At 34.4% G+C, this 18,782-nt stretch overlaps 1 protein-coding gene across 5 annotated transcripts in view; it reads right to left on the minus strand.

Annotated features, from left to right (window-relative positions):
- Window positions 1-18,782, minus strand: part of LOC591753 (formin-like protein 3) — a 67,149-nt gene that overhangs the window by 31,235 nt on the left and 17,132 nt on the right. For all 5 annotated transcript variants that reach the window (XM_030984420.1, XM_030984421.1, XM_030984419.1 and 2 more), the window contains exons 3-4: window positions 14,021-14,104; window positions 1,394-1,581 (exon numbers count right to left, since the gene is read on the minus strand). In XM_030984420.1, the coding sequence (XP_030840280.1) occupies window positions 1,394-1,581; window positions 14,021-14,104 (272 nt within the window). The remainder of the gene's footprint in view (window positions 1-1,393; window positions 1,582-14,020; window positions 14,105-18,782) is intronic.

Consider the following 18,782-nt stretch of genomic DNA (forward strand, 5'->3'; position numbering starts at 1 on the left):
TTCAAAAGTGGTAATCCCTCTTGCTCTATTTAGCTTTCATACATGTCCGCCTACTGTAGTTTGTATAAGAAAAATGTTTAAATTAACATCAAACAAAATTCATGATAAACTGATTAGAGGTTTTTTTTTTTAAATCGCATGTCTGAAGTTTACTGTATAGAATAATAATCAAATCTGATCAAATATCACGACTACTTCCTCAGTCTGATAATTATCTTTCATAATTGAGCTATAGTTAACAGAGAGTGATTTTCATGCCTGAAGCTTAGGTATTAGAAAAACAACAAGTAAAGCCCTACTGCACTACTTATAGCTACTTGCGCCCTCTATATAATAAACAATGCTAAATCGATGACCATCGGTCCCCACACTGTTAGAAAAAAATTAAACAAGTTGTTTAAAATTAAACAACCACAAGTTAACCGGTGAATCGCTCAACTGTTGTTTAAAAATTAAACAACTTAAGGTTGTTTACGTTTTGAACAATTAGGTGTTTAAAAATTAGAAAAACTTTGAAACAACAGTTGTTTAGTAATAAAATTGCACAACTCGGTTGTTTAAAGCAAGTTGTGTAAATGCTAAACAATAATGTTTAAATTACTAAGCAACTGTTGTTTATTCAATATTACTGCACAACTGGGTTGTTTAAAAGGAGTTGCTTAAATTTTAAACAGAACTGTTTAATGGTTATCTGGTTGTTTGAATTTGTGAAATTACCTACTGGAACCACTCCTGCAATAATCACAACGATTACATTGTAACATGTAGAGCTTGTTGCCAATTTACTTCAACATTTGTTCATCATATTCATTTAATAGTGACAGACAACATTATTAATTATCTCAATAACTTCACCTAAACCCCATCGGCGAAGCCGAGAAGAACCAAATTGGCGCCTTGCCCTTGTTCCGCCATTTTCGTCTGCACTGCACTGCACTAGCACTGCACACTAGCACTGCATGCTTGCATGCATGTACTATGTACGTACTTTGTGCATATCGCATGTGTGCGCACAAATTGCAATCGCGTATCGAGAAAATATCAACGACGCGAAATCATGATTGGTTAAATCTATCACGTGATTTTTCCCCGGTACTTTTTAAACAACTCTGTTTAATTAAATCTTTTTGTTTTTCAATAGATAGTTGTTTAAGCCAATTGAGCACTGATTTTTCGATTTTGAACAACGTTGTTTACGTTTTTAAACAACATTCTTTTAAACAGTGATATTTTAAACACCGTTCTAACTGTGCACGATCCTCTTTTTCTTATGTTGATTTAGAGCTGATTTGTGGAGATAACCACTGTCCAGTGACCTTGCATGGTGGTCTAATCCCTTCTGTACATTAGTACAGATGGGCTTTAAATCTGATCGAACATCACAAGGACTCACTCGGTTTTTGCGGAGTGGAGGTCTTCTTTGAGGTCCTCGATGACTTCCTTGACGGGGGCGAGGACCTTCACCGCCTTCTTCCATGACGACTTCTTCAGGGTGGCCTCGAGGTGGATGCTCGGTTCAATGTGGCCTTCAAGCTGCGTCCTGTAATACTTGACATCGTGTAACGACGACTTCATCGACGGCTTGGGGAGAGAAAATACAAGGGGTAGAGAGTGAAGAAAATTAGAAAATGAAGTTTGAACTATTAATTATTGAAGAGGAAGCGGTGGTCGCGTGAAGGGGAGAACACGGGTTCAAACCAAGTGGATTCGCTAAAGGGACCTTTGGTAAGGCATTATTCCTCATTATACCACGTCCCTCGAAGATGGCCTAACGCCGTCGGTCCCCTGTTGCATTTTAAACTCTTACGTTATCATACATGTATATCACATAAATTTAAAGTAACGGGGTGGGAATCTACATGAGTCGCATTAAAAACAAAAATCATGGCTAAGGAGGGTCTATTCTGTTTAGAGGACCTATAATAATATATTTGAGAAGTGCCCCAAGGTGGAAGAAACTTACGAGAAAAACTGAAATTTGTGATATTTTTGTACACGGCTAATGGGAGAATTATCCACGTCCTACGTCACAATCCACTGACCAAACTACCAAAGTGAAATTCGCATAGACTTAGTGATCTCATATTTCAAACATCCATAACTTCCTTACTATTTGTCCGATTCATTTTAAACTTTTGCCATTCTGATTCTATTATTTTCTGCTTTCATACAAATCAAATGATAACAAGGGTTGGATTGCCCTTTACGTCATAATTTGGCGCAATGACAGAACGCTCTGAGCCAGAAATCTAATATTTTTAAGAGTCATGTTCGGGATCGCTTCGTTTCTCGCGCTCCAAAATCATTGGCGAATTTCTGATAGTGGATTCCACCGTATATTTAGGGTGGAATTCCACTTCTGGAAATATTGAGAGTGCATGCTATAGAGTCAAATGAAAATTACTCTTTTTTCACACCATTATTCTTCTAGACTTCTCAGATTTTTATATGATTGTCCATAAATGTGCCTATACTCTCACGGTGATTAAAGGTAATACAACGGTTTGGTATGGGTCATAAATTTGGTTCAAATGAACATATTGGAAGCATATGCGATCCTACAATATTCAGTGATCGTTGTCGCGGTTGAAATCGAGTCTAAAGTGATGAAATTGTAATAATAAACTGTTTATGTTGTATAGCTCCCTCTCAAGGTCAATATAATAATTTAGCTATAAAACAATGCTTCTTGACTAAAATCGACCGATTGGCTATTCCCGTTAGAAAATTATATATCACAACTACATATTCTGAGATTTTCATAGTCGCAGCTACCATTGTATGGCCGTAGGCGCTACTTGAAATTCATTAACATTTACCGGGAGCACCGGTAAATTTTGATATTCAATTTATCTCGAAAGCAGAAGTGTTTTAGGGGCTACATTTCCTAGTGCTTTTAAAACATCCACAGGGGCATCCAAATATATCAAAATTGTAAAGAATCACTATCCAGCCAATTTTCAAAATTTCCCAAAACTATTACCTTTAATAAGAAAGATTTTGGTGATAGCATGCCTTATCTTTCGTCAATCGGTTAGCGTCAAATAAAAAAATGCAAAAAAGAAGTGGCAAGCTTCAACGAGCACGATTCGTTTTCTTCATTTAAATTGATAATAAACCTACAGTTACCAGGGGTACCAACACAATAATTGAAGTTAGACATTCGAAAATAATATTTAAAATACTACTACAACTAAGCCTACTACTGCTACTACTACTACTTCTACTACTACTACTACTACTACTACTACTACTACTACTACTTCTTCTTCTTCTTCTAATACTACTACTACTTCTACTACTACTTCTACTACTGTTTCTACTACTGCTTCTACTACTATTACTACCATTACTACTACTGCTACTACTACTACTACTTCTGATAATAATAATAATGATAATAATAATAATAATGATAATATTAATGATAATAATAGTATTAACAATAAAATAATATTTATTGTTCATAAACGTGTTCTAACGTGCGCCTTATATCACTCAAAGAAATTTTAAATTTGGTAGTTCATTCCACAATTTGGGATCAGCACTGAGTTATGAATGCCATGTCAACAAAATAGTGTGGGAAGCATCTTGAGAGTCGGATGGTTCAGTATGATGGATTGGGAAGAGCGGGGGGGGGGGGGGGGGGGGTATAGGGGCGGTTGCCCGGTGCACTTGAAGGTGAGAAGTATTTTTATAGTGAATCCGGATCTAATGGATGGCCAGTTTGTTACTAGAAGCAGGGCGTAGCAGAGCTACATCAACAGAACTGACGTACAATGAGGAGGGAATGTTCCCAAAACAAAATTACTACCATGTGCACTGCGTACTAGTGGAATTTATCTTACATTTAACTCGTGCTGGCTTATAGGGTCGCGACTAGTAAATCGCTAACCCGTTCCAAAATATAAGATTTCAACTTCGTGTTGATCAAATGCGTCAAATTTGTCAACATAAAATAAATTTAAAATTAAAAAAAATGTTTTTAAAGCAGTTATACTTAATGCAATAGACTAATCTAGATTCATTCTAAGAATTATTATGGTTTTATTTAAAAAAAAATTAATTAAAAAAAATGTTTGTATATTAATTTAATGAGTTTTTTTATCAGTAATAAGAATCTACTTTAATTTTCCCTGCTGGCTAACAAGTCTGTAATTTATTGTAATTACAATCGATATATACTAAATTTTGTATCGATTCCAAATTAATATTTAACTCGGTACAACTTCTGGCTTTTGGAAACTTCGCCGACTATTAGCTCGAAGATGACGTTGACGAAGCTGTTGATCCACAAAATTAAACAAATATATTACACAAATATTTTTGGGAAACATTTCAACTACACACCTTACATTCAACTTTTGACGTGATGACCTTATATCTAGTAAGATGGATCGCGTATCAAGACAATAACCCCCTAGGCAATCACCCCCCCCCCCCTGGAATAAATCACTCCCCCCCCCCCCCCGAAAAGCTACCCCCGGATAATATCCCCCTACGGACAACCATCCCCCCCCCCCCCCGGAAACAAAAGACAATCACCCACGAGGACAATTATCCCCTGTGACCTAAAATGATTGATAACTGATTACTTCTTGATTTTCTTTTTTTTTTTTTTACCCCTTATGGTGTGCTTCATTGTAAATTCAGAGAATAAATTGAATATTTTCAGCCTTTCGGGCTTCAGGTTCAGTTTATTTTTTAATGACAATAAAACGATTCAGTCAGTATTGCTGCCGTTATGTATGAATATCACATGATATCAGTCCACATATTATTATGTAAATGTTTAAGCCATAAAAAAGTGATTGTCCTCGATTGCTTTTCTGGAGTAGGGGCGGGCGGGCGAGCGGGGTTTTGTTTTAAATAATGTTTAAAATAAATTTCATTGGGATGTCAAGCATTAAATCATACGATGCCAATAAAACACACACAAAAAAAATGAGGTTTTAGATATATTTGGAAGGTATATTGAGAGATCGCTGGTAGCAAAGAAATTTGGTAGTTCATTCTAGAGTTTGGGATCAGCACTGAGTTATGAATGCCATGTCACCAAAACAGTGTTGGAAGCATCTTTAGAGACGGATGGTTCAGTATGATTTCTTGAGAAGAGCGGAGGGAGTGTAGGGTGGTTGCCCGGTGCATTTGAAGGTGAGGAATATCTTGAAGTGAATCCGGATCTACTGGGTGGCCAGTTCGATTGATTGGGGAAGGGAAGGTTGCCTAAACATTATTTGTGTCATGTGCAAATGATATACTAAAGGGATTCACAGTAGATTAACTGGTACCGCACTGTTCATTTCATTTGTTTTGGAAAGCGCTAAGAAACTGAATTTGTATACCAGTGCTATATACATCTTAAATGATATTATTATTAGGATCGCGACAATCAAATCGCCATCCGTTCCAAAATATATCACTAATATAAGTAGTGCTAAAATCACGTTAAAATTGCTTTGTATATATTTATACTTACAAAAAAACTATTTTTTAAGCGGTTATATTTAATGCAATTATTTACGATTAATCTAGATTAATCTTGAAAATTGTGGTTTTATTGTAGAAATCTATTAAAAAAAATATTGTTAATTTGAAATTGTTAAACCACATTTGAGATGATTTTTTTTAACATTATTTAAATTTTTATTTATTATTCCATACGTATAACAACTCTGAATTTTTTAAATTACAATCGATGTAGACTAAGTTTGTATCGATTCAAGTGAAATTTAACTCAGTACAACTTCTTCGAGGCATGAAGATTGGAAACTTCGCCGGCTGTTCGCTCAAAGATGTCGTTGAAGAAGCTGTACATGATCCAAAACTCAAACAAATATTTTACACAAATATTTTTGGTAATTGAAATTTTTTTCTCCAAAAAAAGGAAAAGGTGGACATTCACCCACGAGGACAATTACCCCCATGTTCCTAAAATGATTGATATCTAATTACTTCTTGATTTTTGTATCTGTTTTTTTCCGCATGGTGTGCTTCAGTGTAAATTGTACAGTTTTAGCCCTTCTGGCTTCAGGTTCAGTTTATTTTTTAATGACAATAAACCGATTCAGTCAGTATTGCTGCGGTTATGTATGTACATTACATGACATCACTCTACATAATATTATTATGTAAATGTTTAAGCCATACAAAAGTGATTGTCCTCGATTGCTTTTCTTGAGTAGGGGCGGGCGAGCGGGGTTTAAAAAAAAAATCATTGGAATGTCAAGCATTAAATCATACGAAGTCAATAAAACACCCCCCCCCCCCCCAAAAAAAAAAAAGAAAAGAAAAAAGAAAAGAGTTTTTAGATATATTTGGGAGGTATATTGAGAGATCGTTGGTAGCGGAGAAATTTGGTAATTCATTCTACCATTTGGGATCAGCAATGATTTATGAATGCATTGTCACGAAAACAGTGTTGGAAGCATCTTTAGAGACGGATGGTTCAGTATGATGGATTGGGAAGGGCGGAGGGAGTGTAAAGGGGTGGTTGCCCGGTGCATTTGAAGGTGAGGAACATGTTAACGTGAATCCGGATCTAATGGGTGGCCAGTTCGATCGATTAGTAGCAGGCTGTAGCAGAGCTAGATTAAAAAATCTAACTTGCAATGAGGTAGGGTAAGTGTAGGGATTGGAGACCGTAGGGAATTGGAGACCACCGAGCTTGAACCCAAGTCTGTCCGTGTTGGCTTCAATATTGCTATAGAGCCATCTGTGGCCTTTAACAACACTATTGCATATATCCAATTCATTTCGAAGACTGAAATGCGAAAAAATTGACAAAATTGACCAAGGTAAGCAATTTTGATTGTAAAATTTTGCTCTGATATAAAAACACAATTTTCACTGAATGTTGTGGTGTATGCAGATATTTAGAGGTGGCTCTTAAAAAGTAGTTTTAAAGGAAGATTATTAAGTGTGCCAACCATCACAGAAAACTTATGGCCATTGTGTGTTCTGAATGGGTGTTGCAATGCACATTATGAATGGTGCCTGATCAGAAATATGTGCAGGCAATGGGGGACACCAGGTCTAAGATGGGGGTGGTTTGTTGTGAATGTCGACTTTGCCGAGGGCAGTCAATGACCCGATGCTGGTTGGTTAATTGTGCTTGTACAGAAATATTTTGGGCCACATTTGATTTATTTATTTCTGTTTGATTTTCTTTTGCATTTGTACAAATATATAACAAACAAAACATTGCAAATGTTACACATTTAAAAAGAATATAATGTCGAATAAATCGAAAACATCAAACAGGAGGGTTGACAAAGAAAGCAAAGCTTGATAGCATGACTACCCACTGTGGATACATAATAATACGAATATGGTGGAACAAATATTGGTAAAAGGGGAAAGAGAGAGAGGGAGGGAGAGAAAAGAAAAAAGAAAGAGGGGTGTACATCAAGATTCACATATAATGTATGTGGTACAATGTAGTTGGATTTCAATTTGATATAATTATGAAGATAAAAAAAGAAGATGCACATTTGAATAGTGGGTGGCCAACTTGGGATGTATTATAGAATGAGAAGACTCACGAGGTTTCTGGACAATATGAACAAAAATGTAAGATCAGCGACTGTAAACCTTTGTTTGTATACAAAACAGGTTTTGGGAGTATCCCAAGTAGGCCACATTGTTTTAAAATCATTTCAAAATTACAGTAAGTTCATTGGCTGCAAGTATCTCTTTCAAAAAGTGTTTGAACTAACTATAACAATCCCATTTTCATTCAAATTGTACTTAAAATGTCTTGATTTGTAACTGTCCCTTATTACCTACACATGTAGGTAATGAGAGACCTTTGGTGATGACGTCATTAATCATTGTTATCTTATTAATCAGTTACATCATGTCCACAATTTTGTTACCAAATAAAGAGAAGAAGTTACTGAAGAGAATACAAAACTTTCAGTATGTGTAACATTTTTGATGTTTATGTTAATTATTCAAATGTGCTTTAAAGCTAATACTAAGTTTTGGTATAGGTCATGAATATGGTTTAAATGAACATATTGGAAGCACATACGATCCTAAAATATTCAATGATCGTTGTCGCGGTTGAAACCGAGTCTAAAGTGATGAAATTGTAATTAATAAACTCTTCATGTTGTATAGCTCCCTTTCAAGGTCAAGATATTAATTTAGCTTTAAAACAATGTTTCTTGACTAAAATCGACCGATTGGCTAATTTCGTTTGGAAATTATATATCACAACTGCATATTCTGAGATGTTCATAGTCGCAGCAACCATTGGATGGCCGTATGGGGGCTATTCGAAATTCATCGAAATTTACCGGGAGCACCGGTAAATTTTGATATTCGATTGTTCTCAAAAGCAGAAGTGTTTAAAGGGCTAATTTTCTAGTGCTTATAATAATCCTCAGGGGCATCAAAATAATTCAACATTTTAAAATCGCCTTCCGGCAATTTATAAAATTTCCCAAAACTTTGTATTACCTTTCGGGGGTCTCAAATTCGGGAAGGGAAGGTTGCCGAAACATCGTTTGTATCATATGCAAATGATGTACGAGTGGGAATCACATTAGATTAGCTTGTACAGGCTATTGGGATCGCGACTATCAAGTCGCCATCCGTCCAAAATATTTAAAGATATTATTCTCTATCAGTATTCGTCAAAATAAGGTTGTAATTTATATTTATTTATGATTACAAAAAACTATTTTTAAAGCGGTTATATTTAATGCAATTACTTAGGATTAATCTAGATTAATCATAGATTTTTTTTGTAGAAATCTATTTTACAAAACATTGTTAATTTGAAACTGTAAAACCACATTTGTAATGATTTCTTTGATATCAATTAAATTCTTACTTAATATTCCATAAATATGACAACTCTGTATTTTTTTAAAAAATACAATCGATATATACTAAGTTATGTATCGATTCAACGTATATTTAACTCGGTACAACTTCTTCGAGGCATGAAGATTAGAAACTTCGCCGGCTGTTCGCTCGAAGACGTCGTTGAAGAAGCTGTACATGATCCCAAACTCAAACAAATATGTTAAAAAAACATTTTTGGTAATATAAATTTTTTCTCCAAAAAAAGGAAAAGGTGAGACAATTCAACGAATGATACACGCCTTACATTCAACTTTTGACTTGATGACCTACATGTATAGTAAGATGGTTTGCGTATCAAGACAATTACCCCATACGGACAACCACACACCCCCTCCCTCCTCCGGGAAACAAAGGACAATCAACCACGAGGACAATAACCCCCTGTTCCTAAAATGATTGAGAACTGATTATTTCTTGATTTTTTTTATCTTGTTTTTTTCCCCGCATGGTGTGCTCCAGTGTAAATTGAACAGTTTCAGCCCTTCGGGCTACAGGTTCAGTTTTTTTTTTAATGACAAAAAAACGATTTAGTCAATATTGCTGCGGTTATGTATCTACATTACATGACATCACTCTACATATAATGTTAATGTTAAGGCCAACAAAAAAAGTCGTTTGGTTGTCCTCGATTGCTTTTTTGGAGAAGGGGCGGGCGGGCGGATTATTATTTTTTTAATTGTTAAAATAAATTTTATTGGGATGTCAAGCATTAAATCATACGAAGTCAATAAAACACATCAGTATAGTAAAAGACTAGTTTGATATCATCTTTTTAAAACATATTATGTACAATGAATGTTTGCAAGACTAACACCGAAAGTGTTTTGGCTTTAATGAGTTTAATAATGTCCAAAGCTCTTTGGAGGCGCATAGGAAGGTCAAACAATCTGATATGGGCTATACAGTACCGAATGTTGTTATTATTATTATTATTATTATTATTATTATTATTATCCCTTTTGACTGTCATTGGCATTCATGCTCCAGTAGGGTTGGCAGTTGGCTGGGTTGTCCAGGGAGTATAATGGCCCTAGTACCGTTTTTACCTAATATTTTGTCCACCAAGTGTATACCCTTTTGTCTTTATTCTTCTATTCATTTAAGTCCTACGGCGAAAGATTTTTTTTTTTAAAGAAGAAGAAAAAAAGGGGGAAAAACGGAAGCGAAAATCGTATAAAGCTTCATAGGATAACGAAAGGAACGTACAGACTATAGAAAACATCATCGGATAAAGAAACGTCGTATGATGAATGACATGACAGCTGACCAATCATTAGCGCTCACAGCACCGGTTCAGTATATCATTTAAGAGGGAAAAGAATAAAAACTGACCATAAACAAACAAAAAATTCACCAAATCACCAAAACAGTGTAGGAAGCATATTGTTGAGTATGATGGCTTGAGAAGAGCGGAGGGGGTATATGGGGTGGTTGTCCCGGGCAAGGTGAGAAGTACTTTACAGAGAATCCGGATCTGATGGGTGTCTGATCGTTAGTGGCAGAGCTAGATCAAGGAACTAACGTGCAAATGATGAAACTGTGTCCCAGTCACAACATCTCTGACTTATATGTGACATGTCATCTCACCTTACTTTTAGTCTAGATTAAATGTAGGATCGCGACTAACAAATCGCAATCCAGTTCCAAAGAGTAATTTAAGTCCCACACGTTGGTCAGTGTGCGCCTAAGCACACACTGTAATAGCGTGTATTTTGTGTGTTAATTGCTAATGAGGAAACACATATCAATATAAAATTAAAAAACTGTCTTAAAAGCGGTTATACACGATGTAATTACTTTAGATTCATATAAAACTTAAGGTTTTATTGCATAAAATCTTTTTCAAAGCAATAAAACAATTATAAATGTTATTAATTCAACTAGGTTGAGTTTGTTTACATTATTTTATTCTTACTTAATTTGTTATGACTATAACTAAGAAACAGACAAAAATCTTATTACAATCGATATATACTAAGTTTTGTATCGATTCAACTAGTATTTCAAATATTTATTACCAAAATAAAAATGGAAAAGGAAATTTATATTAAAAAGAAAAGGAAAACTCTTACGACATCTAACAAAGTGAGACAATTCAACTGAATGATACACGCGTTAGAACTAAAATATGTTTTGTACGAAAAAGAATGGGAGTTTTGAGAAATATTATCAATGAATACAAAAAAGAAAAGAAAAGAGTAACATGCATAGAATGGGTGGGGGAGGGGATGGCAGGGAGGAGTTACCCTCCCCCTATATTCACATATGATTATGATTATGTAAAAATAACAGCGATCATTATTGATATCAATTAAGTGATTAAATGTTTTACTATTAGGAATAAAAGAGGTTTGAGATCTACCAGCTAATTTATTTTTTATTTTTTATCAACCCAAATACAATATTAGTAATCTGTTGTAATGACATTTTCTACCTTTACTTTTTCGACTGTATTTTAAGGAGTTGTACCTATGTTCCATATTTTTGCAAAATTTAATTTAACGAAAGAAATTTTACGATTTTATTAATGAAAAAATCCAAATGAGGTCTTCAAATCTAATATTGAATAGTTTTAATTTTTTACGAGTAATTATTTACAGACCATTAATTAATCTAATTTTGTCACTATATAAACTGACTAAAATTATAGACATATAAAAATAAGAAATTTGAGAACTATCTTGAACGATTTTACCTCATATCTGTTTTTAGACTTCATTCAAATGGAGAAAAAAAAACTATGTAATCGATCACAACTCCATTCTACACTGTCGCTATAAAACGTTGGAATATTTTTGTTATACTCAATTTATGAAATTTTTATTTAAAAAAACAAAGAAAATGCAATAAATTATCAATAATTCATTGAATCCCCCCCCCCCGGTCCCCAACAGAAAAAAAAAATCTTCTGTATGCCCATGCCTTGAGCCATAATGCATGATGGCCGTAGAGAGGATTTTTTTATGTTGGGGACCGGGGTAAAATGCAATGAATTATTGATAATTTATTGCATTTTATTGCATTTTATTTTTTTATTTGTGGGAACTGTCCCCTACCCTAGCCCCCGCTGCGTACAGTTATGGTTCAGTGGCACATCAATAGCATCGTAACTGTGAGGCCCCAGGATCAAAACCGTGTCGATATTAGTGCCCTTTGTGGGGCATTATTCCTCATTACTGTCATTTATTACTTAAGGGCACAGGTCCCCTAGTTAATAAGCATATTAACATACACATGCTTTAGCAGTCACGCAAAACAAACACTGCAAATTATTATTCAATAAAATCTGAGAACGTATACTATTATCTAGATCTATTAGGAATAAATCATAGTCAATATAATTCCATAAATTGGGGTAAAAAAAAATATTCCAACGTTATGAGCGACAGTGTAATTACAAAACTTTATTTTGTTCCTGCATAAACTTCCATTTAGGTTAACATTTGTGATTATGATAGTTTCAGCCATCTTTTCTTGTTATGTTATCATATCTTGTCATGGATCATTGTGATGTTATCTTGAAATTGGAATAAATAAAAAGAAACTTAGCAAAAAAATAAAAATATATATATACATAATCTGTGTGTATTGTTACACAATTTAAATGTAACACAGACGCAACATTTTTTTTTTAATGGACCTAAGGTACTTTCAACATCCTTGTGTGTCACCTTGTAAATGCGCAAACATTACGATGACATATCAAAGATTCCAGAGGGCAATTCTACGGGTTGTTGGATGTTAACCTTACAATTCGAATGTGGTATAAGAGGTGGTCTTAAAAAAGAAAATGCATCAGATATATATATTTTTTTTAATACATTTTTTTCTGATCTGAAAACAAAATATCTACAATTTTTAACGATCTTCTTTAAAATTACTTTCATAAGGTCCATTTATAAAATGTTATGCAAACATTGTATGCAAAGTCTCATGGAAAGAAAAGAAGACACTCGGATGATACTTATTTTTTCCCCGGCATCCATTTGAGTCACTTCAAACTTTACTGTTTTTTTTTTTCATTTACTGTTTTCCTGAATCTGTCTTTGCCGAATAAGATAATAATCATTTCCATTATTTCATTTTGCAGCATTGTTCTAAATGAAAATATCATAAGGTAGTAGTCTCTCGTTCTGGAACAGACAGCACTCAGTTTTGCTGAAAATCAAGGGCACACATAATTATATTTGTATGAAAAAGTTTCTCACTATTAGATTTTATACCTGAGGGTGCGATTCAAATTACTAATACTTGAAATATTTCAGCTTTAACAGTACTCAACCTTTTCTTTATTCAATCATGTTATTCCTTTATTTGTTGATTTATCTTTTCAAGCATTGATTCACATACGTATGCATTTGTTTGTTTATTTATTTGCATGTTTACTTCTTTGTTCATTCATTTATTGTGTTAAATGTACACATAATGTTGCACCTGAATATTTGTCTTCCTTGTTACAATCTTCTCGTCACTCCACATATAATCTTCGCTCAACTACAGACACAACGGCTCTCCATGTATAAAATCGAAGATAGCTGAGCGAAGTTTTCACTACAGTGGTCCGGTTACATGGAATAGGTTATACTTGTGAATTACGCTGTAGTATGTCGATTGAAGTATTTAAGAAACATCTCAAAACACATCTATTTACATTGTAATTAACTGCATTACATTTTCTAGCATATTTTTGTTGAGTTTTAATTCATTGATGTATTTGTTTTGTAAAGCGCTTTGACCAGTTGTAAATTGGATATAGCGCTATAAAAGAAACAATTTATTATCCATTCGTTGACTTTTCGTCCAGTAATCAATTTATTTATTAATAAATGAATTCATTTATTTGTTTGTTTATTCATCTATCATGTATTTACTCATTAAATATTAATATATTTATCTATTTATATATATATATGTATTTCTATTTATCTATTTAATTAAATTTAGCTCTTTGAGTATTTGTTATATTTATTAAATCAATAATTCATAAATAATAATTATTATACATTATTTTTTAATTTTGTTTATTGTTTGTTAATTCATAATTCATTCATTCATTCATTTACTTATAATAATACATTTATTCATATATTTATATCTATTTGTTCTTTCATGATTTAAAAAAACAGTTGTTATATAGGCCTACCTCATCATTGATGATTCGCCATTTTTCCTCTATGCTGAGGCCATCCATGCGCAGGATCTGATCGGGTCCACTCTGCATGTTGCTCTGTAATGATAAAATATATATTTAAAAAAAACATCGAAATAAATAGAAGTACGTCTAAAAATGACGATGTTGATGATAATAGATGTAATAATAAGAATAACAACAGCAACAATACTAATAATTATTGTGATATTAATAATGATAATAATAATTATAACAATGATAATAATAATAACAATGATGATAATGATAATGGGAATAATTGACTGGCTAATCAAGTCGTGATTTTAAGTGTTCATTGTTTGTTTTATTAGTGATTTATTTTATGTTGTATAATGATTTATTATACATATGAAAAGAAATAAAACATTAAACGAGAAAGGAAAATAGGTACTAAACCTTCAAAAAGCAAAACAAACGAGGAAAAAAACGACAAAAACTCATCAATGCCCCCTCACACCACCTCTCCCCCGGATCCGCAGGTGGTTCGATTACCGTGTTAAAAAATAAAATCAAGATTGTTATCTTTCACATCACCATTGTGTATTTACTAGGGTAAAATAATTACAACATGAAATTAACAGATTATCGTGTTTATGCTTTGCAGCAAAAACAACGTCTGCATTCTACAGTTTGTCGTTTTGCTTCTCTGTAACCTTGACCTTATATATCCTCGATACATTTCTCAAATTTAATTAACAATGTTTCTCGAGTGATTGCACACGGCGACAAAATCGACCAGACTCTGACGAGGTGACACAGCTCTGATGGGTGTGGTGTACTGTATAGACTTGCGTGCCAGGCTATACGGCCGAGTAAAATGTATTCCTAGTTTCTTGTCAGCACTTCTCGAAAATGAAGGAAGAGAAGGAAAAGAGGGTTCTATTTTTCCAGTACATACAAATACTATTGGGTCCATTTTAACACAAATTTTCCGAATTGAAATTTTAATTGCAAATCCACTTCAGATGCTCAAAGCCAAATGGAGTGTGTGTGCTTTTTAGTGAGACGAGTCAATTTCTACAATTTTGAAGTTTTCAAAAGCTCACGGTAAAGGCTTACATAAATTAATCACCCTTTCCCATTTGCGACGGAAGAGTTTCTTTCTCAATGAAATGATGTGATCAGTACTCAATTTAGCATGGTTATCTTCAAGATCTGTGTAAACAAACCTTCTTTTTTTCTTCAAATTAAAATAAAGAATAACTACATACGTCATTGGAAACCGACGTCAGAATTGCGGTTGGAAGAAATCGCAGTACCATCTCCTCCTTCACCATCTTGCGTAGTTTGCATCAAAAAGGGCTAACATCATTAAAGATATATATATATATATATATATATATATATATATATATATTTCCAAATACCGTTTTTATCTAGAGAGATTGCAAAGTAGAATGAACCGCTGTGCAAATGATTAATATAATTACCTCTATTGATTCAAAAAGCAATCATCCAGTATACTACCTAATAATATTAAGCTTTTTTTTTAGTCGACCGTTATTCAGAGGAGCGTGGATAGGATAAAGCGATATCATACGTTAGTCAAAGGGAAAGAAAAGAGGATAGAGAGGTAGAGAGGTAGAGAGAGGGAGAGTGAGAGAGAGAGAGAGAGTGAGAGAGAGAGCGAGAGAGAGGCAGAGAGACAGAGATAGTGAGTGAGAAAGACAGAGAGAGAATGAGAGAGAAGATTGCTATTTACGTCAGACCAACACCAGACTGAACACACATTACATTACCCCGAATAGATTAAAAAACGGTCGGTTTGGTGTAGGTCTGGAGTCTGCGTTGAGACGTGACTGAAGGATCAATACACTGAAGTTCAAGCTCATTGCTCAGCCACACCACCCAACTGATAAACACCGACTCCTAACCGATCGCCGCAACACCAGTCGGGTTTTTAAAGGTTATTTGTTTGGTTTGTTGTCGATCTCGTTAGTGTGGCAGATACCTGCGTCACACAACCAAACCGATTCAAGTCGACTCTAAAACCAACGCCAGTTGGGGGGAGGGGGGGGGGGGGGGTTATTGAATAGTTCGTTCGGTCTGTTCCTTTCAAAAGTACTTTCATAAGTTGACATTTAAATCAGGCAGATAGTTATTACATTTATTTGAAACCTTAATATTTATTAGTTGAAATAATAATAATAAATCAAAATAAGTACTGATTAACATTTGAATAGCGCTTAATTTATCTATTGTTTCTAAGCGCTGATATACTACAATTAATTGGAGAAAACTAACAAAATAAACTGATAATAGGAATATACATACGGAAATGCAAATGTATGACAAACATATAAAGTGGATTGTACATAGACAAAACTACAAATTTAAAACTATATAAATATAGGAAAACAATGTTGGCACCTCTATATCTTAAATTTAGTAATTTAAATACATTTATTCCATAAAACTGAAGGTTTTCATTCAAAGTTCGGATGGGCATGGATGAAAATAGGTTCGTAATCCTACAGTTGTACGGAATCCAAGCTACGATATAAAGTCAAATGATACAGGGAGGGTGGGGGGGGGGGGGGGGGTGGCGCAAATCTGCCGAGCCGTCTGTAACGTAACAAGGTTAAAGAGGAATATTGCATAAATCTTTTTTTCCAGTTTACTATGCCGAGACTCGCCCGTCTCGACCGAAAGGTTAATTAAAGGTTATGATGAAAGACTGTATTGTCATAATCATAAGCTAGACTATAGTCATGATAATACGCCAGACAAGAATAACAGTATTATTGTGACGTCAGGTGACTTAGCATGCAATTTAAAGCAAGGCAGTATATATAAGCATGTTAATATATTTAGTGTCTTATTACCATTATGATTGTTTTTTTTTCTTTCTTTGGTTTAGTAACTTTAGTAAATTTCAAATGTGATTCCCCCAAATTAAAATCAGCTATTCTCCATTTTTGTAAATTCATAATTCAAAGTGTAAAACCACACACTGCTGCAGCTAGGTATCGTAATGAGAAAATTAACTTTCAAATAGAGGTTTCTTAATCTTGAGCTTCACATATCTTTACATATACAAGCTCTGTTTGCGCAAAGTCGGTCAGTTTTCATGGTGTTGGTTGTACACATTGACATACATACATACATTCTTAAACAACTAAAATGCTAATTCGCCATTTAAAAGGGACTGAATAGAGATGAACACTTTCTCAAACAGTCAGATTAACACTTTGAACATGCTGGATCAAACAAAAGGTTAAATCGTTCCTCGACCCTTTTAAATGGTGATTACCATTTTAGTTTTTAGAGTTAACTGATTGGCTTCATAGGATGAAAACAGGTTTCCTGGATAAGACGTTAGGATATGTTTTCGTTGAACCCCTGACCTCTGACCTTCACCGATTTTAATGAAAACTTCAGCTGCATGGTTTACGACGAAAACTTCAGCTGTATAACCTACAGGTTTTATTATCGATTTGATAGGGCAGTGGAATTTATGCCATGACTCAGTATTAAGAGTGGAACGCCCTATGGTCAAAGTTGAATATTCTTGGGGGTAACGCCTCACACAAATTGTTGCTAATGTTAGGTGCTTTTTGTTCGTCTAATATTTATAAACCTTTCACATCTTTAATACCAAATAAAAATACACAATACGCACAAACAAACTAACAAACAACATGAACACGAGGAAAATATAGATAACATGGGCACCCGTGGGTTGTTATGAAGAGACGTGACACCCCACCCCACCCCAATTAAAAATGATAACATACTTCAGCAAAGTGACAGTTTCGTTTTTCTTGTTCCATCTCAGTCTCTCTATCTTGAACTCGAACAACTTAACTTTGTCTTCTTCTTCGTTCCTAACAAAGCATGTAAAGTTTTAAATGTTCTTTTACCACGTTTACACTATTTCCTGTAAAAAAAATGACACAATCACAATAACAAAACGGTCCACAACGTTGTCCCAGAGCAAAGGCTTGCATCCTTGAATACCCTTGCACTATTCACCTTATTGATCGAAGGTCTATTAGGGTGTGAGCGTCTTTTGTTTCCAGAAAGTGTGCATTGTTAACCACCGATTACTGCGTGTTCGAATCCGTGATTCAGATTCAAGCGAACAAAAGAATGCTTTGAACTGAATCCGAAGATCAATAGAATACAATGAACGAGGTCAATACATTGCTAGTTGATAGTGAGGTACAATAGATGAGGATATTGAAGAACATATGAGAAGGAAAGGGAATGCGAAAAGTCCATGTACACTCTTCAAAGGGCTCCACAGTCATATATATGCGCACCTTTTGATTATTAAAGGGGGTATGTGATGGACATTTTAGGACCTGTATGTGAATGCACATTACCCTGTTTATAGATTTATAATGGGGGGGGGGGGGGAGGGGCGCTGATTAAAAAGAAATGGGAGAGGGGTGGCATGAACATTGGATTCTTGCTTGTTAATAGCGAGCACTGGATATCAGTAGAGCCTGATAGACTAAATACCAAAATTATGTCATTAGGTAATGATGTTAAGAGAGCTACATGTATAATGGGAGGGGGGGGGGGCTGATTAAAACAAATAATTGGCATATGAGCACTGAAATCTTGCAGGTGTTGAGCCTCATAGACTTAAGATCAGATGAGAAATTTCGTTGCCGGTAATTATGCTGTCTGTATTACGTTTACAGAGTGTTCAAGAAAAAAAAACGATTACAGTATTTAAATGGGTTTGAGTCCACAACTTAATGAAACTACAACATAATCCGATTAT

Source organism: Strongylocentrotus purpuratus, unplaced genomic scaffold, assembly GCF_000002235.5.
Source record: "Strongylocentrotus purpuratus isolate Spur 01 unplaced genomic scaffold, Spur_5.0 spur5_scaffold_14, whole genome shotgun sequence".
Classification (NCBI taxonomy): domain Eukaryota; kingdom Metazoa; phylum Echinodermata; class Echinoidea; order Camarodonta; family Strongylocentrotidae; genus Strongylocentrotus; species Strongylocentrotus purpuratus.